At 38.4% G+C, this 27,402-nt stretch overlaps 1 protein-coding gene across 4 annotated transcripts; it reads left to right on the plus strand.

Annotated features, from left to right (window-relative positions):
* Nucleotides 1-169: 169 nt before the first annotated feature.
* Nucleotides 170-24,291, plus strand: olig2 (oligodendrocyte lineage transcription factor 2). Of its 4 annotated transcripts, none has more exons than XM_084421449.1 (6): nt 170-744; nt 1,130-1,408; nt 15,467-15,804; nt 16,807-17,583; nt 22,701-22,915; nt 23,390-24,291. In XM_084421449.1, exon 6 carries the CDS (start codon nt 23,432-23,434, stop codon nt 24,245-24,247), a length of 816 nt encoding a protein of 271 aa, XP_084277575.1. In that variant the 5' UTR covers nt 170-744; nt 1,130-1,408; nt 15,467-15,804; nt 16,807-17,583; nt 22,701-22,915; nt 23,390-23,431; the 3' UTR covers nt 24,248-24,291. The 4 variants fall into 4 exon arrangements, with proteins under 4 accessions (XP_084277575.1, XP_084277574.1, XP_084277573.1 ...); XM_084421448.1 differs by lacking the exon at nt 170-744 and having other exon boundaries at nt 1,000-1,408; nt 16,807-17,092; nt 17,465-17,583; XM_084421447.1 differs by lacking the exon at nt 170-744 and having other exon boundaries at nt 1,000-1,408.
* The last annotated feature ends 3,111 nt before the right edge of the window (nt 24,292-27,402 follow it).

Below are 27,402 nucleotides of genomic sequence, written 5' to 3' on the forward strand. Positions count from 1 at the left end.
AACAAAATATATAAAATGACAGTGTCTAGTCATTTAGTCAGCACTTAATGTAATGCATTAATGTGCTAACTGAAAATCAAGTTATTTCAAACTCAAAATATTTTCTTTAATAGTTGACAGTCACCTATAACTGAATGACAGTGTTGTGTGCCATTCAGAATTAAGTTGAGAATGCCTTTTAAATTACACTTCAATTCTGAATTTGAATTGAGTTAACAAACAGGATGCAGAATTGCAGTTCGAATGTGAATGTACACTACCATTCACAAGTTGGGATCGGTAAGGTTTTTTTTTTGTTTTTTTTTTTGGTGCTTAATGTAATTTAATAGCAGACAATCTGTAGTAATCTTATTTCTCTTTGCCTAGAGTCTGATGTAAAAAGTGTCATAGCTTAACCCATTCTCTCCTAACCTAAAGAGAAGAAACCGAATATTATAATAACATTTAATACATTTGCTCCGTCTGACATACAGATGTTCACATGTTCATGGCTAATTTCTAAAGTGATTGTCTGTGGTTAGGAAATCAGGTGGTGAAGGGAGAAGTGTGTCCTGGAAACTGAAGTGAGGCAGAAAGACAGTGAGATAAAAGGAAACGGGTGTCTTTAGACTAACAGGATTAGTCACACGTCTAGCTAGAGGCACTGATCATCATATGGCATCACGCAAGGCTACACGCACCTCAAAGAGACCTGCGGTCTGTCCACACACTCATTTCCTGAGCACCCACCCGCATCTTATTGAGGTATGAGTTTGAAGGCTGTGAACACAAACACAATCCTATTATAACTGCTTATATTTGTTAACTGATTTAGAACTCTAGAAAGATTTCTTATTATCTGTGTTGGAAACCGTTGTGTGGCTTAATATTTTTGTGGAAACATATATATATATTTTTTCAGGATTATTTGATGAATGGAAAATTCAAAAGAACAGCATTTATTTGAAATAGAAATCTTTTGTAACATGTATAAAGGGTTTCACAGTCACTTTGCATTAAATTAATGCTTTAATGTACTTTTTCATCAATTTTTTAATCATAATATAATTTTCCTTTCCTTTCCCACTGCCGCCTCTGCTGTTGTGTGATCTGATAGTGTCAAATTCTTGATTGGTTTCGCTCTTTTCAGTTGTATTTGGGTCAGGTCAGGCAGATGAGTGTCCCCACTGGTTACTTTAGACTTCACTCTTTCTGATGGAGGCCAGTTCTCAGACCAGGGCATGTAGTTCTTCTGTTCCCAGGCACGGCACTCTTTGATGGGGATTTCTCCCACCCACTTCTCATCAGCCCTACCCACTTCCCACAGCCGCCCAAAGAGGCTGGGCAAACAAGACCCCGCGTTCTGCCAATTTGTTCGTACAAAACGTGGGGATTTGGGGGCCTGCAGACGCTCTTACACAGACAAATGGTAAGTATTTGCCTGGCAGTCTGAGATTCCTCACCCCCACCCCCTTCTACTCAGAAACACACACTCGCTTGGTGCTTTCTCTACACTCTTGGACGACGGGTTTCTTTATGCTGACTGTCAAAAATTGGTCGAAACGTTGAAAGAAGTACTTTTCTGGAGCAGTCATATCAGTGTGCAGACATTACTTTTGTTTTTTGCTTTAGTTGCAACCTTTTTCGTATTTTCACTGTCTAAAAATGGCCTTGACTTGCTAAAACGTTTTCTTGACCTGTGTATAAATTATCATGTTTTTAGCTTTTTCATGTTGGTTTTTAGGTTACTCATGGCTGTGCCGTTTAGTAAGGACAACCAGTTTTACCAATTTTTGCCAGTATCCGCATTCAAGCAGATCATCCTTGAATTTTAGAGGGTTCAAACTGGTCTAAAGCATTACAAAAAATTACCTTTACTTTTTCTTGCTTTTATTCTCTGCAATTTTTTTCCTAAATCATAACTAATTCTACCTTTCCTGTCATTCTTAAGCTGTAGTAGGGTAGTAATCATCTCAAATAATGTTTTTGTACTACATGGAACTAATTTACTTGATTTTAGTTGAGGGAATTTTTTTTTTCATATGCGTGTGTTGGTGTTGCTGTTTGTTTTAACACTAGTTTGAATATTTAAGCATAAATCACACGTGGTGTGATCTAAAGCATTCAGCTCACATTTGTAAAATTTGGGTCGTGGTCACGTCTGCAACTTGAATATTTTGTATTTTTTGGGCATTTCAGTTGGACGTCATCCGAGTACTCATAGTATGCTACGCGTAGTTGCATTGTTTAGTGTAAACACACTACTTGCACTACACAATTATGTGGAATAATACAGAAACAAGTTACTTTGCTTCTGTAGTTATTTGGGCTCCATCTCTATTGACATCAAATGCGTGGACCGTGTGAGCGGTTCTGACAGCCTGTGGGATGTAAATGGGCTGAGGTCTCAGTGTATTATTGTGAGCGGGACAGTCTATCAGGGGCCGGCCTGAGGCCCCGCAGTCCTCCTGGCATCCTGATCAGAGGATTAGCAGCATACAGCCGCAGGTCAAGAGCTTGCCAGTCTCACACACTCTCTTTAACACACACACCCACACTTGTCATTTCGCTTTCTCCCACAAACACCTTTCGCTTTCACACACGTACGCCCGGAGAGAGCATTTCTCAACCGCTCACACTTGTGCAGAAGAGGCCTGTTTGATAGCGGGCTGCGGATTAGGTTCTGTGTTCTCTTTTATTCTTATTCTGATTGGCTTATGTCCTTGAGAGGCTTTTTTACTACAGTGAGGTCGTACTAGTCCATACAATGAAAGGGATTTTTTTCTCATGACATCATATTCCCCTGTCCTACTCCATTTAAAAGTTGTTTTTAAGGGGGGGGGATCCGGTTTTTTTTTTTTTTCACTTTAAGATGCAAGGAGAATAATTGTTTGGTTTTATGGCACTTGCATAAAAGATCACAACATGATCAACACAACACATTTGTATGAAATAATTGTTTGATCCATGAAAGAGTTGTTTGTAAAAATGTAAGGATTATAATTATTAAAATGATAATTTAATGATAAATCATTACATATATGTTATATGTCTGTTCTCAAGTAATACATATTATTGTTCTTATTTCAGATATTAACCCACAATTCTACTCTATACATTAACCACAACCGCTTTATAAATATGACAGCTGGTCAATGTCAGGCCGAACCTTTCCAGCTCAGAATATAGGGGTGGGCTGGTGTTTGACCAGAGAAGCGTGTCCTGTCTGTTAGTGTACCCCTCCACTGACCCCTGTCCATCCCTCAATAGTACAACGCCTTGTTGCCCCCAGCATGAGGTCCCAGCATCCCCTAGTTGTGATAGTGGGGGGCACACAGCAAGGGGCCTTAGAGGGGATGCGGAGTTAGCAGCTAAAATGTAGACTCACATTTCCATATGCATGCCACTGACAAGTGTTCTACTGAAAAACCCGGTACCAATACGTGCACAAGGTTGCCCAATCCAGCAAGACTGGGGGGAAGAAGGGGGAGCCTGGGGGGGTTGGGCTTTAAAGGGGACTGCAATATTGTACTAATTCGTGCAAGAGACTCTCTATCAAAGCGAAAGACATACGTTAATTAACAGGGGGGGAGAGGAAAGAATGGGCAGGAAGAATGAGTTTGGGAGCAAGAGGGACAGGGATGCTGATTTTGACGTGAAAATGCTGTGGTGATTAGCATATGGTGGTTTGTCCAGACCCTGTATTTACCGGCAGAAATGAATGCGCGTACGGCATGGATGTGACTTTGTCCCCCCTAAATTTCCACAGCCACCTTTTCAGATTTTGTGTCCCCCCCCCCCCCACCACCACCACCTTTCAATTTCTTTTCTTACCTCTTTTCTATGGCCATTGCCTTTTTCTGCCCTCTTTCTCAATGGTGTGCATGTATAATAAAAAGGTTGTTAACAAAGGCCAGACCGATTATTATTATTATTTTTAAAGATCAGTCTTGCTCAGCAATGAATAATGTGATCAGCTGACACTTATTTTGAATCTTGACAAAAGTATTATTACTGAAAACTGATTTAAAGAAAAAGTTAACAGGTTCACTAAACAACCTATTAACTTAAATTATGAAAACTGAATTAGAAAATTACAATTTTTATAATTCAAATAATTTTTATAAAATCACAAAAAATAAATTGTTATTTTTGGTTTTGGCTACAGTTTAATAAAGTATTAATTATAATGAATTATCAATTATAATTTGATATATTTAAATTATATAGATATCTTTTATTACAAAATTATTTGTTGTTAATAATAATAATAATAATAATAATATTAAAGAAATGGTATTTTACATGATCAGGCATCTGTGCCGCTGTTCTCTCGCAGTGAGGTAAAGTATCTTGCACTTTTCTCTGGGACTGAAAAAGAGCAGAGCAGGTCGCCCAGTGTGGTGCCTCTCATCTTTTGTGAGCTGGTTTCCCCGTGCCAGCTTTCTGCTGTCACATTAGTGCACATCAAATACACAAGCTCACATGCAAATATACTTTTGGACTTTTAGCTTTTTAACTTGCTTCCTCTGCAAACAGGAAGTATTTTTGGTCTTTCAAACAGATTTGGTAAGTGTCATCATGTTTGTCTTGCCTTTCTAAAGTGTCTCTCTGGGATGTTAAGTGGGAGCAAGAATCCTTTATCTAATGAACCGTTGGCAGACCCTCACCACTGAAATTTTTCCTCTTGCCAGAGGAATAGCCAGGATATACATTAGTACGAACTGTGTGCGTTTGTGTATTTTGTGTGGGTATCTGTCAGACGGTCAGTGCAAGTGGTCAGCCTGTTCCAGGTTAAAGTTCATGGTCATCAATGGTTGAGGTGGACGGCTCTCCATCTGGTGGGGACTCGGCCTCCGAGGGTCAAGGCTAAAAAAGTGTCTGCAAGTGTGGAGCTTGTCTTCAAAAGTTTAGTTTGTGTTTGGCAGAACAAGTGTGTGAATCACATGTCCATGTGTGTCCTGTGTGAGGTCTAAAGGCCTCTCCAGTTTATAGTGTGTTTAGAGGCAAATTTAGCCCAAGGCTGTACTGAATGCTCCAATCACACACAACAATACCTGTCAAGCCATTTAACCATTGACAAAAACACTGCTCTCTCTCTCTCTCTCTCTCTCTCTCTCTCTCTCTCTCTCTCTCTCTCTCTCTCTGTCTCTCTGTCTCTCTCTCTCTCTCTCTCTCTCTCTCTCTCTCTCTCTCTCTCTCTCTCTCAGGTAGATCTTTGGTGCTGCAGCTGCATGTCATGAATTGAATGAAAGCAGGCACTTGAGCAACTGTGTGCAGCCAGTACAAAGGTGAAAAGGCCTATTAATCCTTTCCACGATCATTGCACTAGCATTGCCCAATTGCATCCAGCTCAGTAATAAAACGAATCAGTGATCAAATTAATTTTGGCTTTTAAAAGCCGTATAATTTGCTCAACACAGCACATTTGGTTGCAACCAGTACGTCTAACTTATAAATCTTTTTTTTTTTTTTTGGTAACACCTTCAGGCTTTGAAATGTCATTGTCAATCTTTACATTTAAATTGTAATATTTTGCAAGACATGGAACAGGTAAATATAATAAAATCGTATCTAGGAAAGCCATTATGATTTTAATTCTAGTATGATAATATGCATAATTTTGTCAGATTAACAAACCTAAATATATCCTTTTTTAGCAATTGTAAAAAATTGGTTAATCATAACATCTCTGTCTCCATTCCGGCCACTTTATCCCTCAATTCTCTCTCTCTCTGGCTGTCACTGCAGCACAATGTAGGAGCATTAGTATGCTAATGAGGTGCAGGGCGACAGGTGGCCTGCTAGACAGCTCAATTAAGCAGCTCGTTAAAGGCCAAGCTAACGAAGCGGCCTGCACTGCAAGGCTCAACAAACAATGTGAACTGTGCAGGCTACAAATTGGTGTGTCAGTGTGTGTGTGTGGCGAAGAGTTGGAGATAGAGACTGTTTTAGTGTGTTTATGTGCATGTGAGTGAATGTGTAAGCAGGGGCAGTGAGTTGAAGGGAGAGACAGATTCAGTCTGTGTCTCTGTGTGCGTGTAAGGTAAATGTTTAGCAGTTAGCAGGGCTTTGTGGTGGAGCAGGGCTTTGTGGTGGACACAACCAATAATGGCTAATAAGAGGGGTTCTTGCTTTCACTAAAAGGAAGTGGAAAAAATGGAAATCACTTGCACACAAACCTTCCCATTTTCTTCAATAATTTCACTACATTCTCACTTTTTGTTCTATTTTCTACGTATATACACTGACATAGATTTTTTATTTTTTATTTAATACATTCTGATATTATGGCTAATTTAAAATGAAAGCTTTGATATGGAATTTAAATGAAAAATAAACTGTTAAATATGTAGTAGAAAAAAACAATTTAGTACCTTTAACAGAAGAATATATGAATTGGAAGAAAATAACTAAATAAATAAGCCCTGATCTTATCATATCCCAAGATCTGTTTAATAACCGAAAGAAAACATTATTGGACGATGTGGATGTGGTCACTAATATCTTGTGTATCCGCAATATTAATGTACATGTTAATTGCTAATACTTTATTATTTATCATGTTACAACTGTAAACTTTTGTCTGAGATTATGTTGTATATAAAACAAATTAGTTGTAAGCCGCTAATTATTGGCTTATTCTATACTAATTTGTCTTCAGGGCCGTCGCTAGCAGGGTAAAAGGGGCCCCACAATTCCAAATGGAACACATTTTTAAGGTCCAGCTATGGCCCTGTTTGTCTTAATACTGTTCATTCAAAATCAAACATTTGAAAAGCTACAAGTGAATGAGGCATCACAGCTATATAATGTACAGTATGCAAAATGGATATTAATTTTGAGATTTCATTTACACTGTTACAAAATGATTAGAGTTTTTAAAGATTAACTTTAAGTGAACATTAGATGATGACAAATGTGATTTTAGAGAGCAAATAAACATTTAGCCAAAACTGACAAATAAATAGAAAAACGTTGATATTGACTGATAACTGATATGGTACTGATATATTGCGTATCCTTGTGTACAAAGATTAAACTGCAAATTAAGCATCAGGGATTTTTAGGTTAAGTTTGCAGTGCAGAATTAGTTCATATTTGTAGTGATCATTTTGAACATGTCTGGGATTGCTTGTTAATGACGCTTTATGTTCCTGCATACGATAATCAAATAAACATTTCTTCGTGTGATCACCCTGCAAAATAACCAGGGCTGGGAACATTTGGGCAGTTCTGGGACAATATCAAAAGCTGCCGCAGTTTCTCGTGGAGGAGCATTGTTTATTGTGGCTGGATAAAGTTGTAACACAGACATTTTAATCAGTTTGTAACACTTAGCATTTGAGCCTTATTATCCAGGGTGTGTTTACTGGTGCGTGAAACAGCAGCGTTTGGGTTCATAACCCGACCCTCCTGTCTGAGTCTCGCTGGCATAAAGGGATCATGAGCTTTAATGGTTCAGGGATCTGCCCAGCAAACGAGGTTAGGTATGGAGAAAGACAAAAACACAGGGGCTAAACAGAGCCGCCCCATTCGCGAGCAAGCTGCTGCAAAGCTGGCCGACTCATGAATATGTTAATCCGAATAAGTATGTAGAGAGGGAGAGAGGGAAAAAAACAACAGCACTCATTAATTAATAAGGACAATGTGCCTTTAATGACAGTGTTGACACTGTTGGCGAACAAGTGATTGGGGCCTGAGAACGAGAGGTCATCAGAATGAGAGGAAGTGAGACAGTGATGGCCATTACTGTCAGAAGGAGAGGCTTTCTGTCCTAGGAGGGCAGAAAAGGTGATCGAGTATGGACATGCAGAGAATAACCCTGACAGTACTGAGCCGTGAGGGAGAGACAAACAAGCCGGTGAGACAAGTAGACAGTGCAGAGGTCAGGAAAGTGAACTTTACGTAAACACTGAATTAGAGAAACTGGACACTTGAAGGATATTCGTGCAGTAATCAGAAACTTTTCATGTCACGTTCTTCTCTGTCTGTGCCTCTAACAGCAGCAAACTGAAATGCGAAAGTAATGGAACCTGTTTTCAAACAGGTTTCCCGAAAAACTTTCCCTGACTGCCAATGGTTGTAATACAGATTCCACAGGGACGCTGTGTTAGGCTGATCAGGATGCAGAGCAATGTTTCAATAGCACCACAAGAATCCACCAAAGTCAGTACGTTTACATACAGTTACAATAGGTTTTTGTATAAGAAGATATTTTGAAGAATGTTGGGGATCAAACAAGATTGGTCTTTAATTGTAAGCAATTGTTTTTTGTATAGATGTATTTATGTATAGACATAACCACTTGATTTTATTCAGCAAAAATAGCTAAAATTATTTGACTAAAATTCATAAATCGTCAGAATCGTATCTAGATGCTGTGAATGTACAATATCTCAGATAATGTTTATATGGTTACCAATGAATGGAACATTTTGTTAAAAATTAATTGGATATTGACTCGATATCAGCCGTACATTTTGGCTTAATAAGATTTCCCCAAGAAATAATCAACAACGAACCTGTCGTCCTACATATTTCCTACTGTTTCCGACAACAAAAACTCTTGAACTCGATAAACTCCAAAAAATATTCCGATATCACATGAAGGCTGCATTATAATGCTAGGTTTCATGACTGGATTTCTCAATCTCACACATCTTTGCCATCTTTGCTCCCCAAATTTGGAAACCAAATCTGACATATTAGAGTTTAGAATATAGATATTGAACAAGATGCTAATGGCGTTCACTAGCGGCACTTCAGCGTTTTTGTGCAAATCCATCAGGCCTTAAAAGGATAGTACACACAAAAAAGTTAAATTCTGTCGTCATTTACTCACCCTCAAGTTGTTCCAAACCTGTATGAATTTATTTCTTCTACTGTACACAAAGGAAGATATTTTGAAGAATGTCAGTAACCAAACTGTTGATGGGCCCCAATGACTTACATACATGGAAATAAATACAATGGAAGTCAATGGTGCCCTCAAATGTTTGGTTACAAACATTCTTTCATGTTCCACATAACATGTTTGGAACAACTTGAGGGTGAGTAAATGATGACAGAATTTTCATTTTTGGGTGAACTATCCCTTTAAGGAGTTTGATTCAACAGAAAAAAAAAACCAGACTTGCATTCAAACACGGCATCTCTCAAGTTCGCCGTAGTTGGTGCAACAAATTTAGGTGTTTGAAGTCGAGGCCTGAAAGAACGACAATGGCTCTATCTTTTCAATCGCTAGAGCAGCGCCACACACATAGAGATCAGAGTAAGTTTATGAAGTAATCTCTCTTTCTCTCGCTCTTCTCTCTCGCTATCACTCCAAACCCCTCCCTCTCTCCCTCCCTCTGTGTTATGACATAGTAATCTGTGTCTCTAGCAGCTTGACTGAATAGGCGTATGAATGGCTGTTTTCTGCCTACATGAACCTATTGGAGGTGGATCAACCATATGCCCATGGACATACACACTCAATGACAAAGGCGGATACCAACAGGTCCTCTCTGACACAAAGCGCCGTAGGGCTGAGGTAGGCGGGCGAGACGAGGGGTGCATCTTAACTTGAGACGTCCACACACACACACAAGCATATATTCTCACACACACCCCACCGCATGCCACCCACACAGCAATATGGAGATACGATATTGATACAAACCCAGCCTGAGGAGTTTGTGAAGATGCCGTGTTGTGTGGTTTTTCTGAAAGGTCTTGGTGTGTGCGGGTTATGTGTGAAAAATGTTTAGAGGAAGAGGGAGGGACAGTAAGAAAAACAAGCACTTTTTTGGAGGGGACCAATCTGTTGCAGCTCTGGATGAAGTCTTGTGATGGAGAGACAGTGTGTTAAGCGACATATGTGACACAGAGGGACAATAGGATTATGGTCCTCTTCTCGTTATCCGTGCCTTTGGACAGTGGGATTATCATCCGGGGAGTGAAGATCTCGGGCCGCTAAGCTTCAGTGCGGCCCGGTCCCTCGTCTCTTGTGTGGGGTGGGAAAGCAGGGGTGAAGGGGGTCCCCTGGAGAGCAAGCCGCTATCAGGATTTACATATTCATCAGAGATCAGAGCTATGTTCTCTTTCTCTCGCTTTTCTTTCTTCTTTTTCTCTGTGTCCTGCATACACATGCTCAAACATGCTGAGATGTCTTATACTTTACTGTGTCTCTGAATTAGACAGGCCCTGTTTCATTGGATACCAGCACCCCCAAATGCAAAGAGGTTCAAAGTCCACTTATGAAAAGTGAAAAGTTTGCCTTAAAGAAAGTAATTTCAAAATATTATGATCATGTTCTCCTGCATGATTTGAGAATGATCCAAAGAGGATCTTGTGCTTAAATGGAAGCAAGAACATTATGACCTTATGTAAAAAGTTTACATGTTCAGATCAGAAATGTATTTATTTGATTAGTGACCTAGAAATAGTGCAGAGTCTTAAATATTTCAAATTTTATGTCATAATATTTCTATATTTTTATTACCTGATTTTGTTTATCTCCTGGTTAAAATTAGATTTTTTTTAATCATATTTTCAATGTGGACTTTTGAACCCGACTGCGCCTCCACAAATCACTCGGACATGGAGAGAAATAGTTATCGTTTTGTTTTTGAAAAAATTACAGAAGGAATGTAACGGAGGAACTACTGTAATGGAGGGCAAATGAAGTTCAACTGAGGTGAAGGGGTGAGACAATGTCAAAGAAGGGACAACAGGGACAGAGATCACGAGAGATGTGTCTAATGAAGGAATGCACACAGAGAGATGGAAACTAATGGAGACAAAGGATGTACAGGGTGAGCAAGAGTGGGAGAAAGATGGCGATGGGGTGGCTTGCTGCTGTTGAACTCATCGTCATCTTAATTGATGAGGTCAGCCTGGGGACTATCCCAAAACCAGCGTGTCCCTGGGAGGTCGTCACCAGGTCACCCAAAAGTCAAAGAGCATCGGAGAGAGATGACGTAGTGTGTCACTTTACTTCATGGTTTTTTTTTTTCTTGTTTTTTTTCTGTGGCCTTTCTGTCTTTAATTAAAAAGACAGACATTAAAGTGGGGAAAGAGATAGGAAGTGGGATCAGGAAAAGATGCAAGCTGGATTGGAACCTGTGTCCCAATAAGCACAACATACATTTATATATCCCGACTCGTGCATGACCAACTGTGACAAAGTGTAAATGGTACAACATCATATATATATATAAATATAAATAATTTATTTTATTATAATAATATTTAAATATAGTATTTTTATATAATATAAAATATATATAATACATATATATATATATAAAAAAATATATATATATATATATATAGTCATGAAGACAGACAAAATGGATTATATTATATATACTCTTTAATGCCCACACAACCATGCACGCAACAGTTCGTTTTGAAATAGGATCTGTGTCTTTGAAATGCTGTCAGTCAAATGTTCTCTGCTGGAATTGCTAGAGAGTAGGTGTCAAAAGTAACCTTTGCAACATGGGCATGCAAACACACACACACACACACATATATACCGAAACACAAATAGACTCGCTCAATGACAACACACTCAGTAATTGCTGCCTATTAAGGTCTTCGCTTCTCTCTCACACCTCATTACAGGCCTAAACACACACTGCCCCCTCATTACAGATTGCTTGCTAAACACACACACACACACACACACACACACACACACACACATATATACAATTCCCTCATTCCCACCTGTCAGTTAAACACTCAACCTGGCAAGCGTGACCACTGAGAGTTGGGTGTTAACTCGCTGATGACAGTGTGTGAGGTGTTGGCTCTGAAACCCAATCCAAAACATGGTAGAAAACTGTTATGCGTGCTGACCTTGTGTCTGTGTGTGTGTTGTGGGAAGTCTAACGAGAGGCATTTTTTGGGTTTGTGTGCTTTACTTGCTGGATAAGGGTTGACTTGAACACCTTTTGAAGAAAATTGACTCCCCTGTAGGAATCCAATTAGAGCTTGTATCTATACACATACAGGTTGACACTTCAGAGACTGTGTGGTGTGTTTGCATGTTTTAGAGCAACAGGTCCAAATCCGTTGGGCATGTATGTGTAATATAATTAATATTATATATATATATATATATATATATATATATATATATATATATATATATATATATATATATATATATATTAGAATATATGAAGAGTTCAGATGCAAAAGCCTCTAAGTACCATCTGAAATTTTCTTCTAGAATGATCATTCTTATCAGGCTCGTATATTTAAGTTCAATAATTTAACTTAAATGGCAATGCAAATGACCTATTAATTGTCATTTAAGTGAAATAAACAAGCTTTATAAAAATTATCATTCTAGAAGAAAATTTCAGATGGCACTTAGAGGCTTTTGCATCTGAACTCTTCATATATTAGACATCCCTTGTATCTGTTATTCTCTGCAGTGTAGTAATGTGCAGCCATTAGCAATGGGTGGTTTTGTTTATCGTAATTGTTGCAATTCACTAGAGCCTGATGCTTTTCTCACTCTCTTTCTCAAGGTGAAATGTAATTGAATGTGCCAAGAAGAGCAGATGGGTTGGTGAGAGAAGAGAATAAAGGAAAAGTTGCTGCAAAAGAGCCCTGAGAGTAGTATAATTTTGGGTGTACCAGGGTATGTGTCAGATCTATCTTTGTGTAAAGGGTATGAAAAAGTTTGTCATGATATATATCAGATATATTTATGCAAGGTAACTAAGTGCACACTTACTGAATTACAGGCACAACGCCTCTAAGAGTAACCTGGGATCAAGTGTCATATGGACACGGCATATTAATATTATATTAATATGGAATATTAATCTTTTTATTTATATATATATTTTTTTGTATTTCTTTTTTTCCTCAAAAATACAAAAAAAGAGAAGGCCTTTATTTTGACATAAAAATTGTCTCTGAAAGTCAAAGACTTTGTTGCCAGTTGACTGCACCAAGAAACAAAAGCCAGTAATTTCTAGTAAATAAGGTAGTAAAAGCTAGTAAATAAGGAACAGCTTGTGTGTTGGGCATACTGTACCTATGAATGTATGTCCTAATGTGTTGTTTGCCCGTGTCCCTGCTTGCGATAGTTTGCAGATCCTCTTCAGAGTACTTCAGATGACAAGAGACCCCTCTTAAAAACACAAGCCTGAACTCTTCAGTTTAAGAGCCCTGCTGGTTGTGTGTGTGTGTGTGTGTGTGTGTGTGTGTGTGTGTGTGTGTGTGTGTGTGTGTGTGTGTGTGTGTGTGTGTGTGTGTGTGTGTGTGTGTGTGTGTGTGTGTGTGTGTGTGTGTGTGTGTGTGTGTGTGTGTGTGTGTGTGTGTGTGTGTGTGTGTGTGTGTGTGTGTGTGTGTGTGTGTGTGTGTGTGTGTGAGAGTGTGTGTGTGTGTGTGTGTGTGTGTGTGTGTGTGTTTCTGACTCAGGAAACTGACAGTTGCCCATAAATTATTTGCCTTTATTTTAAAAGCACTGCTCATTTACATCAATTTGTAGAAGGCGGGGGAAAGTAGTGAGGGGTGTGTAACTTTAGGTATGCTAGTGTGTGTGGGGGGGGGGTCATCTTAGGTGGTCAGCATAGCCATTCTTTCGCCCAAATATCCTGTCGTATTCCTTCTACCCCTGCATACTTGCCATTTCCATACACCCACAGTACACAGAGCTCAGATGCCTCCCCGCTAATTAGCAACAACTCAGAGCCGCCCACTTCTGCGGGGCAGTAAATATTCCCACACACTCTCACACTCGCACAGACGTCCCTAACTCGGATACAAGACCCTCGTTCCCTCTCCATTCTTTCCCCTCTTTTCTGATTTTTATCGCCTCCCCTTGTTTTGTTCCCACTTCTGCAGCCATCAATCATCCCATTGACCTATCTTGTTAGGGGAAACTCACAGACACGCCCCCTCGCCTCTTCTAGGCCTCAATCTCATCTCACGCTTTCTTTCTTTCTATAAACGTACGCATCGGAGCCCCAATGTCCATCCCTGACTTATACCTTCACAGTCCATCCCGCTCTCCTGTGCGGATAGTGGTCAGGACGGGGTTGTGGCCGTGGGCCGGACAGGGTCGTGGGGAGGTGTTTAAGGGGGATTAGATTTAGGGAACACTCTGGGTGGTACGGTAGCCCCTGCGACGAGCACAATGCCTCCTATGTCCCCGTGTGACACACACCCTTGTTTTACAACAGGGGAGGAGACACCTTCAATGCCCCAATGATGTGAACCACCCTGAGCCTATTCACGGTGACAAACGGCCACTGCTGGCCCCTGCGACAAACACATGCACAGACAGACCATGAGGACCACAAGCATAAACATGAGTTTTGCTTCACGTGTGCATTTGCTAAACCATTTTAGCAAATAACACTACTACTAAATGCACAACGGAAGACACATTTAGACTAGACGACATTAAATATCTGCACTCAAATCTGAGACAAGAGGGAATAAAAAGCTTTCCTCTACCTTCCTCGCTTTCTCCCTCTCCTTTCTCTCTGAAAGAACCTTCTTGGCTGGCTCTCAGTGGAGTTGAATTGGTATGGCTTTAATTGAATCAACTAGCTCTTTTCTTCTGCCGCACTTATGAGGCCAGAGCAGCCAAATGGCTTGATGACAACGTAATGGCAAAAGAATTGAATGAGCGACGCTGCCAGAGGGGTGAGAAAACCCAACGGCATTCCTTCGTATCTGCAGCGAAACACAGTCGCACATACACATCAAAACACTATTATGATCACTGAGCTCTGCCAAAAAATGTGCGAAATTTGGGGATGTTTATGAACTTGTGGATTTGTGGCGAACGTTGTATAGAATATTCTATTCGAATGAGTGTACTAGAGTGAGTTTTCCATAATCCGATAGATTCTTTTCCATTTTTATATGTATTTTATCTTTTTTATTACTTCATTTTAATTTCACAATGCATTCAACATATGTACTTTATCAGTACAGAGCCATTTCTACCTTATCTAAGCCATAAATGTAATTTTGTTTTGTTAATATTAATTAACCTACGGGTATTGAAAGGTTTTCCAAACAGGGGTTTGCTTACCCCTGAGGGTTCGTGAGGGAACTGCAGGATTTGTGAGTAGTTGAAAAGCGTTAATTAAATCATGAAAATGTAAAATGTAAATAAACAATTTAAAAATAAAAAATGAAAAAATAAAAAGATTGAAATAGATTATTAATTTAAAATATTGTATGTTAGGGTTGGTTAGGGTTAGGTTAGGGCATTTATATTGATTCAGTGCTGTAAAATGTTGTTAGACTTTTTTTAGGTCGATTTTTTTCAGGGTGTGTTTCCTGGGAACTGAACCCATGAATGTGCTGTTGCAGGAACAAATTTATAGTAAATATCAGGTCATTTTAAACAGGTCATTAAAAACAGGTCTAGAAAAGTCTTAGATATTAATAAAGTCTTTAAAAAGTAAGGGAGATTTTCATGCAGCGTTTTTTTTTTTTGTTTGTTTTTTTTCTGCAGAATATCCACAGGAAGTGCCACCCATTCTTTGAAGATGCTCAGGTTTTTGGTGAACATTCAGTGTAATGCTGACATAGATGATCTCGACCCTTGGCTGCTGTGAAAGTTCGGGATGCAGAGGAGGGATGGAGAGATGTATACCTACTAAAGAATCTGGGCAGAGACAATAGAACAGCGCACAGGCACTTGGGGAACAGAAGGGTGACACAGAGGGCAGCTCTCCCCACAACAACTCTCCTCCTTTGAAAACAAAACCCCAACCTGTTACTGCTTCAGCCTGCCTGTGGGAGGGGATGCTCGTAATAAAGCTGCCAGCCCCCTCGTTAGACATCACGAGGGTAAGTGCATGTGTTTGAGTGAAGGACCAGGAACCAATAGTACAGGAATGCTCTTTCAAATGACTTTTGGGAGCGAGAGCTCTGTGTCTCAATTTTCCATATGCAGTCTTTTTGGTCCCTTCCTATTTTTATCTCTTAGTTACTTCTAGGATTGACTGAGTTCAGGCGAGGAGCTACACTAAAAATATCCTGTTAAATAAAAAACGTCAGCTGTTGTTGCCAGAAATGACCGTGATAACCATCATAATAATACAGGTGGTAAAATAGAAAGTCACGTGCTGAATCAGAGATTCTAGACAAAAAGACAAAACACCATCAGGGTAACACACATGGCTCTAAAATAATGCAATAAACTAAATAACAGAAAAAACTAAAACAAAACACACATCATGCAGGGACTTTGGGAATGTCCTTTTACTGTTTTTTTTTTTACCGTAAATTTTACATTATTTTGTGCATGTTACACCGATAACTGATAAATAGCAAGGTAACCCACAGTTAACCAATTAACAAGCTGTTAGCATTTTTACACAAAAGAAAATAATAATTTAATGAAAAAGGTTTCAGTATCATTGGCACTGTACAACTCCAAAAGCACAATTAAATCTTTGAAATACTGACTTTTGCCATCACTCACTTTCATCTCTTAACAAACCTGTATGACTTTCTTCTGTGGAGCACAATAGAATATATTTAGAAAAATGTTTAGACCGTTTTTCTTCACACAAAACACACTGGACCACTTCCATTTTAATTTTATGGACATTAAAAAATATAAAATTATTTATGATTTATTTTTCATTATGAGAGTGAGTAAATGATGGGAAATATTTTATATTATTTCTTTGGTGTGTTCCTTTAGGTACAGATTTCATAAGATACAACAATGTTTTTCTTGATTAATATCCATACTGACATCATCTCATTTTCAGGGTCCATCTCAGCATCCCCCCTGCTTCACACAAGAACACACCCCTCCTTTTTTTCCTTTCCCTCTTGCAGGATCAGGGGAGCAGGTTGTGGTAACATTTGTAGCATTTGGTTGCAGCAAATCCCACAGCTTTTTCCTGAAAAGAAGCAGCCACCTTAAAAAGGGAGGGTGGGGGGGCTCTTCTCCAGTGAAGCCCCTGGTCTTTCTCCTGCTCTCAGCCTGAGCACAGCGGCCTGCATGCCCCTCACCACCGCCTGCAAATCCCCCTTTATCCGCTGGCAGCCAGATGGGGTGGCAGGAATAATAGGCAGAGCCTGATGAGCACCATTCAATTTGTCCAGCCGTGTAAAGGAGCTTGTAAGCCGTTCCATTTGAGCAGGGTGTAATAGTAGCCAGGGGAGCAGAGGCTATGTTAAGACTTAATTACCTACTAATGGCTGTTGTAGGGACAAAAGACTTGTGTAGACCCCAACAACTTACACTCCTGTAATAGAGGAGAAAAGCAGGGAGAGGAAGAGGTGGGGGGGATCTGTTTATTGAGATGTTGTGGCCAGAAATTTGTGATGTCCATATGTTAAAAATGCCATCAACACTTATATTCACTATGTATATGAGGTGTCTGGATGAGAAGAAAGAAAGGAAAGAAGATGCATGTTTTGATTTTCTTTAGAAAGCCATTTGGGCTCAGAAACTTGAGAGAAAAGGTTTTCTTTTTTCTTTCTTTTTCAGTTGGAGGGAAGATTAGCAGGATTAAGACTAGCTCACATATGCTGCTCTTCACTATTGGCATTCAACACAACACAAGCCCAACTGCCACCCAGACGGACAGAGAAAGAGAGATGTAGAGGGTGAGAGTGAAAGTTTTCTTCTGATATTAAAGCAATGCTACACTGAATCAAAACTGTTTGGAATAATTGTGGAAGAATAAAGGCTGTTTAGTGAGAAAAGAAACTGTTGGATGATGAGGGGAAGGAATCAGGATGGATGAGGGTGCAGAGGTTAATTAAATTGAACTGCAAGTTATGATGGGAAAAAAATATTTAATATTGAGCACTATTTCACCTATCAATATTATGCAAATCTGTGACAATGATCATTTCAACTTCTTTACCATGACCAGCTTTAAGATGTGGAGTTCATGCAGTTCGACTGCAAAAGGAAGACAAAAATACTATTAAATTATGAAATTTATGTTAGTTTTTCAATAAATTTTTTATTCAATTCAATTACACTTTCTATGCTGATAACATAATTTAATGATTTTTTTAATGGACCCTTTTCGCAATGCGTTTCAACAGTTATATTGCAATTCTATACATTTTTTATATTTAAATTTTTTTTAAATGTAATGTACATTTATAACACAATACTTTGTATTATACCTTGGCAATACATTTCAGAAAACTAGGTAACACCGCTGTCTGGATGTTTCCAATACAACGGCAGAAAGAGTGACAGCAAATTTTACTCTTCTGTAAAACTGTAACTAGGGGTGTCGTGTCACAATATATTGCAATACAAAAATGCAACGATATGTATCGTGGATAAAAATTACTGTGTGAGAAAGAAATCAAGTTTTCAGCTTTAGTGTCAGTACTACATTAAACTACTATATAATGTTGAATGGAATGTATAATAATGCTATGGGGGAATATTTTGTGGGTCCTGATAATGCCAAATGTCTTATGTTACCAGTAAAAAGTGGCCTACATTATTTTAAATATATCTAGTCAGTGACAGAGTGCAAACATATTTGTCTAAAATAATTCTGTATTTTCAGCTTCAGAATCATGAATATTTTTATTCTGGTGTCTCTGTCCTGTGCATTGGGTCACCAGAACCAAGTCCAATTCAGTTACACCCCCAATGTAATACCAAATTTAGCATTTTAATCAACAGTACATTTTTTGTGAACCTTTTATCATATGTCTTGGAGTATCGCAATAATATAGTGAGATCAGTATCGAATTGTGACATGAGGGTATCGTTACACCCCTAACTGTAACCAATCTTTTTGCTTGTTTTTTCTATTTTGAAAACTCATAGAAACACAATCATATATATATATATATAATTATTTATTTAGTTTTTGTGCTATTGGGAGCAAATTGAGATGTTGTAGTTTCCATTCACCGCTATAGACGTTTACACAACTATGACGACTTCCACTTCTGAGAACCCCGGAAATGCGAAAAGGATCCATTAAAAAAAAAAAAATTTTCACCAGTGGTTTTAAACTTTAGACCCCATTTTCATTTATTTTGCAAAACAAACAGACACAGGATAAAAAAATAAGATTAAAAAGAACCTCTGTTTAACAGAACAGCAGAAAATGTCGAAGATGTAAAAAGTGCCGTGACATAACAGTAAAGTACTATATACTGTGCTTATGTTGAGTTTGGGGTTTTGCAGAAAAAAGCTGAAAGTGAACTCCAGCTGGATTCATTAACTTAAGTATGACTGCAGTTACAGCACTGGCTAATGTAGCTCTTGGGGTTAACAGTTTTTACACATATACACACCTTCTGCCCACCTCATTATTGGAATGCACACGCAAACACATCATTATCTCATAAAGGTAATGAGAAAAGAAGAGGATTTGCCAACAGGCGGAAATTAGCACTCAGTCTCCCTCCACACTCAACAGCCAGGCTAACATTCATTCACCCTGAGGTGGCAAAAGCTCTCGTATCTAACGTTTCTCTCTCTCTCCCTCTTTCTCCGAGGCAGGAAAGGTGTTGTGTTAAACAAATAGCTTTTAATTAAACGACTGAACGACATAAAATGTAGCCAGGTCTGTATTTCTATCATTTCAGTTGATTTAATTCTCTGCACCTGAACTGTGAAGTTTGAATAAGCTGTAAAATGCTGTCTGGAAACTCTGCAAAATGGTTAATTGAAATGTTTTGCAATATAAATAAGAAAAAGACATGCCAAAACTGAATAAAGCATCACTTTGCATCAGTGTAAATTGTATGCATATTACATTAAATAATCACAATTGCAACAATGACAATGTGCATTATGAACTGATCCACAGAAACTTGCAATTAAGAACATTGCTCATTAGGCTTTCACATTGGCTGCTTATTTGTAATCACTCTGTAATGTGGCCAGTGTTTATGCATTAAGTCTTGTTTAAGCAGGTCTGTAAGAAGGAGTACATCTTTTTCATTGCCTCAATGTAATCTAAATCAAGAGGTAATGACGTCAGTCATGGATGCTCTTAATTAGCCTTAATTGGCAACATTCTCGGCGGACTATATACAGTTACCAAAGTTGGGATGAATCGAGGGCAGACCAACCCCTGTCTTTCTCTCTCTGTAATTGCTCCCAAGACAGTTGTCAGTCAGTGTGTGTCGTGTGTGGGTGTGTGTGAATTTGTGTGCATTGCATTCTTCCCCGGGTGACATTTCAGATAATTATATGCGCGAGGAATAAACTGCAGCTTCGACAATAGGGCTCTTTCTGTCCCCCCGTTTCTAATCCAGACAGTCGCGGCATATATTACCATTTTGGTACACTTAACAAGTGAGATTACCGGAATTCATAATGAAGGAACTGAACTACAACTTCTCTCCGACACCGACGGTTTAAACCAACTCATTTGCATAAGCGTATTTAACGAGAGTAAACAAGCAAACAGACAGACGGGACTGTCCGCGCGGGGAAAACAACCAAACAACAACAGCTCATAGATGCTTCAGTGAAAATATGTTAAAGACCTTGATCTGGTGATGTCTCTCCTAAACTCACTGATGCGTCTGTTAAATCTGCACCTGTGGAGTCAGATATGAACAAACACATTTCCAGACTCTTTTGAGGATCTATCTATCTATCTATCTATCTATCTATCTATCTATCTATCTATCTATCTATCTATCTATCTATCTATCTATCATCTAAAGGCTAGACTATAAGAGAAACGTACATTTCTCATAAATATTAGTAGGCTAGCCTACTGTAGCCAGCTACGTGTTTATGTCTTTCGCTTCTACCCCAAACAAAAACTTTTGTTCGTCCATATTGGCCTAATTGAAATGTTTCAGATCATAACCGTTAAAAACATTTTGCACGCCTCGTTTCCTAACGTTTTAAATGCGTTTAACGGCTGAAATCAGTCAGCTGTCAGGCGCCCGCATGGGGTCACCGGGTTAAAACAATATGAGCGCATTCAAACCGCAAAACAGTGTCTGCAACTGCCGCGCACAATCCTGCGGGAAATAGGCTACACACACGATCATGAAGAAAAACTTGCATCGGCATCCATCCTCACACCCAGGGCCGGCGATTGCTATAGGCGAACTAGGCGGTTGCCTAGGGCGACAAATGTGTTGGGGGCGCGGACGCACTCTAGTGTCGCCCTATCTACTTCCCATATTAATCATAAAATTAGAACGAAACGCGAAATAAAACATGTTTATTAAACATGATCAAAGGGCAAAGGGCGCCCCCTCAACCACACGTTTAATTACTTGTCAACCTGATTATTAGATTGAATTTATGATTTTTGTCGACCATTTCTGGATTGGCGGGGGGCGGGAGGGTTGCGTTACGTTACGTTAGGGAAGTGCCGCGCATTGATCGAAAATGAAGCGGTCTAAACCTCTGGTGCACAGGGACGAAAACGGAGAAAGGAAGAAGATAAAAAATAAAGCTCAGTATAGAGTAAGTCTTCTCATCTTAGCTATTAAGGTGTCCAATGACATCACCTAATATTGGACGTTTCATTGCTGTCACTAAGCTATAGTTTTGCTATAGTTACTTTGAAGGTGAATAGAAATGGCAGAAACAACTGTTAATATTTTATTATTTGAGATAGAACTAAAAGAACTTAAATATTTTAATTTTGTAGTGGTACATACATTATCCATAATAGCACATTTGTTTGTAGAAGGTATAGTTAAACCAGTTTAATGGTCATAATTTGCTTAAATTAATCCAATTTGGTAAATATCCTTGAACATTCTTTGTAGAATTTGTGTATAAACAATTTACAGTTGATTCTTCAAGTCATAATTTGCTTGTTGAAGTGTTGGAGTGACTATTAGAGCATTTTTGTTTGTTCATCAATGAACATTCTTTGTAGCATTTTTGTATGTGCAATTTATTAGAGTGTATGATTTAAGTAATATTTTGCTTGTTGAAGTGTTGGAGTGACTACAGGTGAAACTCGAAAAATTAGAATATCATGCAAAAGTTAATTTATTTCAATTATTCAACTTATAAGGTGAAACTAATATTATATAGACTCATTACATGCAAAGTGAGATATTTCAAGACTTTGTTATGGCTTACAGCTTATGACATATCAATTCATATCAATTCTAATTTTCTGTGATTTTGAATTTGGGGTTTTCATAAGCTGTAAGCCATAATCATCAAAATTATAACAAATAAAGGCTCGACACTTATCAATTTTCAATTGAATTTCAATTCAATTTCAATTTTTTGCGCAAAAACTCAATCTTGCCTAGGGCAACCAAAGGGCTAGAGCCGGCCCTGCTCACACCACATAGGCAGCCTATATACCTTACTATTATTTATATATATTATATATATTTAATTATTTTAAATGCCAATTCATTACAAATAGTCTAATTATAGTGTAATTTGTGAAAATATTAATTTCTTGAGTGCAGTTTATTTTATTTTTATTGCCATTTAATTTCTCAACATTGTGCTGTGCATTTAGACTTAGGACAGTTAAACACAGTACAAAATTGTCAAACAAAGTTCCCTGAAGTTTTTCAGCTAGCCTACTTGTGGACGCATGCACTAACTCATCTAACTAACTCAATAGCTTCAGTACAGATTGCACATTTTGTTCAACCGACTCACTGTAATCTAAACCCAACGATGTTCTGTGACTGTAAGGAGGCACCATATGCGAAGTGTGTCTAATGCAGTTAATGAAGCCTCGGATTTTTTTTTCTTCTTTTTTTTTTTTTTGCAATGACATCAGATTTTCGGACTCCCACCCACTGGAGCTCATTGGTTCTTGACGGGCTGTCGGAAAAGCGTTGACATTGTCCCGGTGACTTGTCCCCGGGTGATGGGGAGGAGGGACCTACTATAAAATACCCCTCGTCACTCTCGGGCGTGCCAAACACAAACAGTGCACGAGTGAACTGGAATAACACACTAACAATACACAACACGCGCTTGCACCTGCTACCGGTAAGTTTGAATATATAGAAAATAAATGCAATGATTTGATGACTTTTTAAAAAGTATTAAATACAATGTAGCCTACAATTAGTAAACGCCTAGCATGATTTAAATGATGTTCTCCTTATTATTCAGTTGAGTAATTTGTACATGCTACTATTATATGATTTAGCTATTAGGTAATCTCTAACTGTTTTCAAAATGATCTTTTTATAGGCCTAGTTTGCTTTTTCGCCACTAAACTCGCAAACTGTGTAACAAACTTCAACAGCTTTACTTTAGGGAACTTATGGAGTTGGAGAGTTTATATGAATTTCTAGAACATAGGCTACTCTTAATTTGCTGTATTGCATTTAATTAAACCATATTATATATATATATATATTTTTTTTTTTTACTTTTAGTTTGTAATTTCTAATTACATTTATTTCATTGTAAAAATTTATTTTTGAATTTGTTTTTAATCATTACCTTCTTTTAAAGGAATATTGTAATCTGTGAGAAGCTGCGAGCGCACTGAACATCATGGACTCCGACACGAGCCGAGTGTCCAGTAGACCTTCTTCTCCTGAAGGCGATGATCTCTTCCTGTCCGCAGTCAAGAAGTCCGTGGGTTTCTCCGGCGCCGTCTCCTCCACGCAGAGCGATTCTCCTCCGGAGTTAAGAGGCGCAGATCTGCATGGCAGCTCCAGCGCCGATGAGGACGCAATGGCTCTGAAGATGCTCTCCAAAAAGGACCGTAAACTTCTATCCGAGAACGAACTGCAGAGTATGCGCCTCAAGATCAACAGCCGCGAGAGGAAGCGCATGCACGACCTCAATATCGCCATGGACGGGCTCCGGGAGGTCATGCCCTACGCCCACGGGCCATCCGTGCGCAAGCTCTCCAAAATAGCCACCTTGCTGCTCGCACGCAACTACATCCTTATGCTGAGCAACTCGCTGGAGGAGATGAAACGGCTCGTGAGCGAGATCTACGGTGGAGGGAGCGGGGCCCATCACGCCGGTTTCCACCCGTCCGGGTGCGGCACCCTTGCACACGCGGCCGCTCCGTTAGCGGGTCACCCTGCTGCTGTCTCGCATTCCGCTCACCCGGTACATCATCCTCTGCTACCACCAGCAGTTTCCAGTGCCGCATCTCTCTCCGGCCCGGGTCTCTCAGCCGTCAGACCGCATCACGGACTCCTCAAGGCACCATCGAACTCAGGGCCACTCGGCGCTGGTTTCCAGCACTGGGGTCCCGGGATCCCGTGTCCGTGTAGCATGTGCCAGGTGCCGCCGCCTCATGTGTCCGGTATGAGCACCGTCAGCATGCCACGACTGACCAGTGACTCAAAATAAAGTACTGAACTTTGATAACAGAACTCTGAGAACGAACCATAGACTTTATATATATATATATATATATATATATATATATATATATATATATATATATATATATATATATATATATATCTATAACAATGTATTATCTCGTGTTTATCATGACTGAACAATTTGGAAAGCACAAGATCTGAAGCGAAGAAGAATGAATCAAAGCCACTAACATAGAGTTTTCTAACACTTTAGAGATATTAGGGTTATCCATGTGCATTTCTGTGTATGAATTTTGTGAAAATGGTATACTTTACTCTTTTTAGCCTTCAATCCTGAGATTGCTACGAAAGAACAAGTTTAATGTGAAATAGAGTTAATAAAATAAATCCGGCCAATTCATGCCTCAGTTAAAGAGGGCTAAATAGTTTCATGGGCCATTAGACGAAACGAAAGTTTTGAAAAACATAATAGGACTGTATGCTGTGTAAATATGTAGATAGCGTTTGTACAGTTTGAGAGATTTTATATTACCTTCCTAGTTTATATTCGGGGTCAGAATGCATTTGCCAGGCGCTGTCTGTAACAGGAAAGATCCACCTCTCTCTCTCTCTCTCTCTCTCTCTCTCTCTCTCTCTCTCTCTCTCTCTCTCTTTAGTTTTCTGGCTTTCCATCTTTATTGTTTTTATTTACTTCTTTCTGCACAAACTTACCCGTCATTGCCGATGCGAAAAATTATCAACTTTTATTTTTTATAATAAAGTGCAAAATGATATTTATTTACTTATTTTGATGGTATTTTCAAATTAATGTGCGGTGAATGTTTGTCATAACTGTAAAATAAATGTTTTAAATTGATGCATTTATTTACTTGTTTGTGCTTGATCAATTAACCCAAATCTTTTTTTCAGTATGGAAGCTCAAATATATTCTTCAATGTACTTTCAAAATGAAAGGAAACATGAACTCTATCTATCTATCTATCTATCTATCTATCTATCTATCTATCTATCTATCTATCTATCTATCTATCTATCTATCTATCTATCTATCTATCTATATCACTTAAAACGTAAAAAAAGAAAATTAAAAAGATAAAGTTCAGCGCAGTTAATTTGACGAAAAAAGTTTCTTTTACATTTTTAGATAACGGTATGCTTTTTCCCCCCGGAAACAATAACCACTTATTCGCTCGTGATAAGAACAAACAGAGAGTGCTCAGGCCGACACCATTTATTTATTGTAAACTGGAACAAAGATGTTCTAAAAAGCTTGAGAATGTTTAATAATATTGAGCCGAGATTATTGACAGACGATAAACCACAGTCTCTGTGTGGCAGAATTTATTTAAATACCACAGGTTACAGATTCATAATTTATTTTTTGTTTTATGTAGTTTATATTTATATAGTAATTATTGACGACTAATGCTAGATAAATTCTATAATAATTGTTATTATATAAAAAGTTATTGTAGCCTACCTGTATGATTTACGCATTATCCTATCAGAATGTATACAGGCAAATTAAACTAAACTGAATGAGTTTCTTTTTTTTAACCAAATATCAGTAATAATACAAAACACAGAGAGAATATGAATTAAATGTATTGTTTATTCTAATTAACGAAATTAAACAAATGTATGCTCAACTTTTGCGCACTTAAAAAGCGTTCGCCACTGTCCATTTGCGTTCAAATGAAAATTATGTTTATCTTAACCCGGTAACGTAAACGTGGAACACTAATCATTGATAAAACAGGCAGACAGACTGAGTCAAAATATAAATCTAAATATAAATACAGTCATATAGAAAACAAGTTGATTGAGATAGAAGGAATGTGTCACAATGACTTTTCCGTAATTTGGCACATCTATGACATCGAGCTGTGGAATTCGCCTTCATGTCCTCACTTCTCATGTCACCTGTGAACACCCTTACCTGTCAAAGCAAACAATTCTTCTGCTTTGGGCAGCTTTCCAAATGAGACCAAAAGTAGATTTTCTTATTAACTTTTATGAAGGCCATCATTCTGGGAAAAATTAAGATTACCCTCATGTTTTTAAGCCTCAAGGAGACGATCATTTATTTAGAATGCAAAAAACGCAGTTGCTGTCTTGCACTACACAAAATATACAGGAAAAAGAAGATGCGAGATGGAGGGAATAAATAAAGGAGTATTAGGTGGAATACATAACTAAACGCCAGCAGCTGGATGGCAGATTGCTCTTTCTGTTGCAATGTTTTCCAAGGGATTTTTGAGCTGGAACGATACGGAGCGAAGCTGGCTTTTGAATATTCATATTTGCTACGTGTTTATTTGTTTTAAAATTCATTATATTATATTATTAGAATAATTCACCATATTAATTTTGCACAGCAAAAAAGGCATTTATTTTTATTTTATATGGACAAACGTTAACTGATTATTTTAAGAGATATTTTATTGATATTTTATTTGCAGATTTATCCTAGATGCATTTTGGGAATTTCAATAACATCTTCATTTCACAACTAAATAGTCTAAATTCAACAAAAAGGGGCTCATAAACAACAACAAATCTTTTTACTTAAGTTTCCAAGCTTCAATGAAAAAAAGTTTCATTACATCCACCCAGTAGCAGTCAGTGTAATACTAATTTCGACTCCAGATTGAGCTCCATGAAAGCAAACAGGCTGCTGATGTCTTGTCTTCCTTCACTAACATCTGCTTGTTAGTAATCTTCAGCCGCCTCGCCCATTTGCTCCGCGTAAAATGCAATTACTTCGAAAGGTAATGAGAATTACACGCTATCACGTTTCCAAATTAATCAGAGCAGCACCTCCCCCGCGGAGCCACTGAACAGAGAACACCTTAACGAAGGTCTCCTCTCACTCACTGATTACTGACACATAGGCTACTGTATTTACAGATACTAATAGGCATCACTAATAACGCACGGACAAATATTGCAAAGCAAATCTACCTAAAGTGTCATCATTCAGTGATCAGGAAGTGCCAATATAAGGGTTATGCCGCTGAATAATGATTCACAGATCCGTTCACTTAAACAAAATGACAAAGACAATAAACTGAATGTACATAATCTGCTACTATTAGAAAAAGTTATTATATAGGCTAAATGAAACTTTTTGAATAGATAGCTAACATTTATCCATGCCAAACTAGAGCAGCCTCA

This window comes from Rutilus rutilus (genome assembly GCF_951802725.1).
Source record: "Rutilus rutilus genome assembly, chromosome: 10".
NCBI classification, from domain to species: Eukaryota; Metazoa; Chordata; class Actinopteri; order Cypriniformes; family Leuciscidae; genus Rutilus; species Rutilus rutilus.

Bases quoted from the DNA above. Each gene is read 5' to 3' on its own strand.
- olig2 (XM_084421449.1), top strand. From the start codon at position 23,432: ATGGACTCCGACACGAGCCGAGTGTCCAGTAGACCTTCTTCTCCTGAA.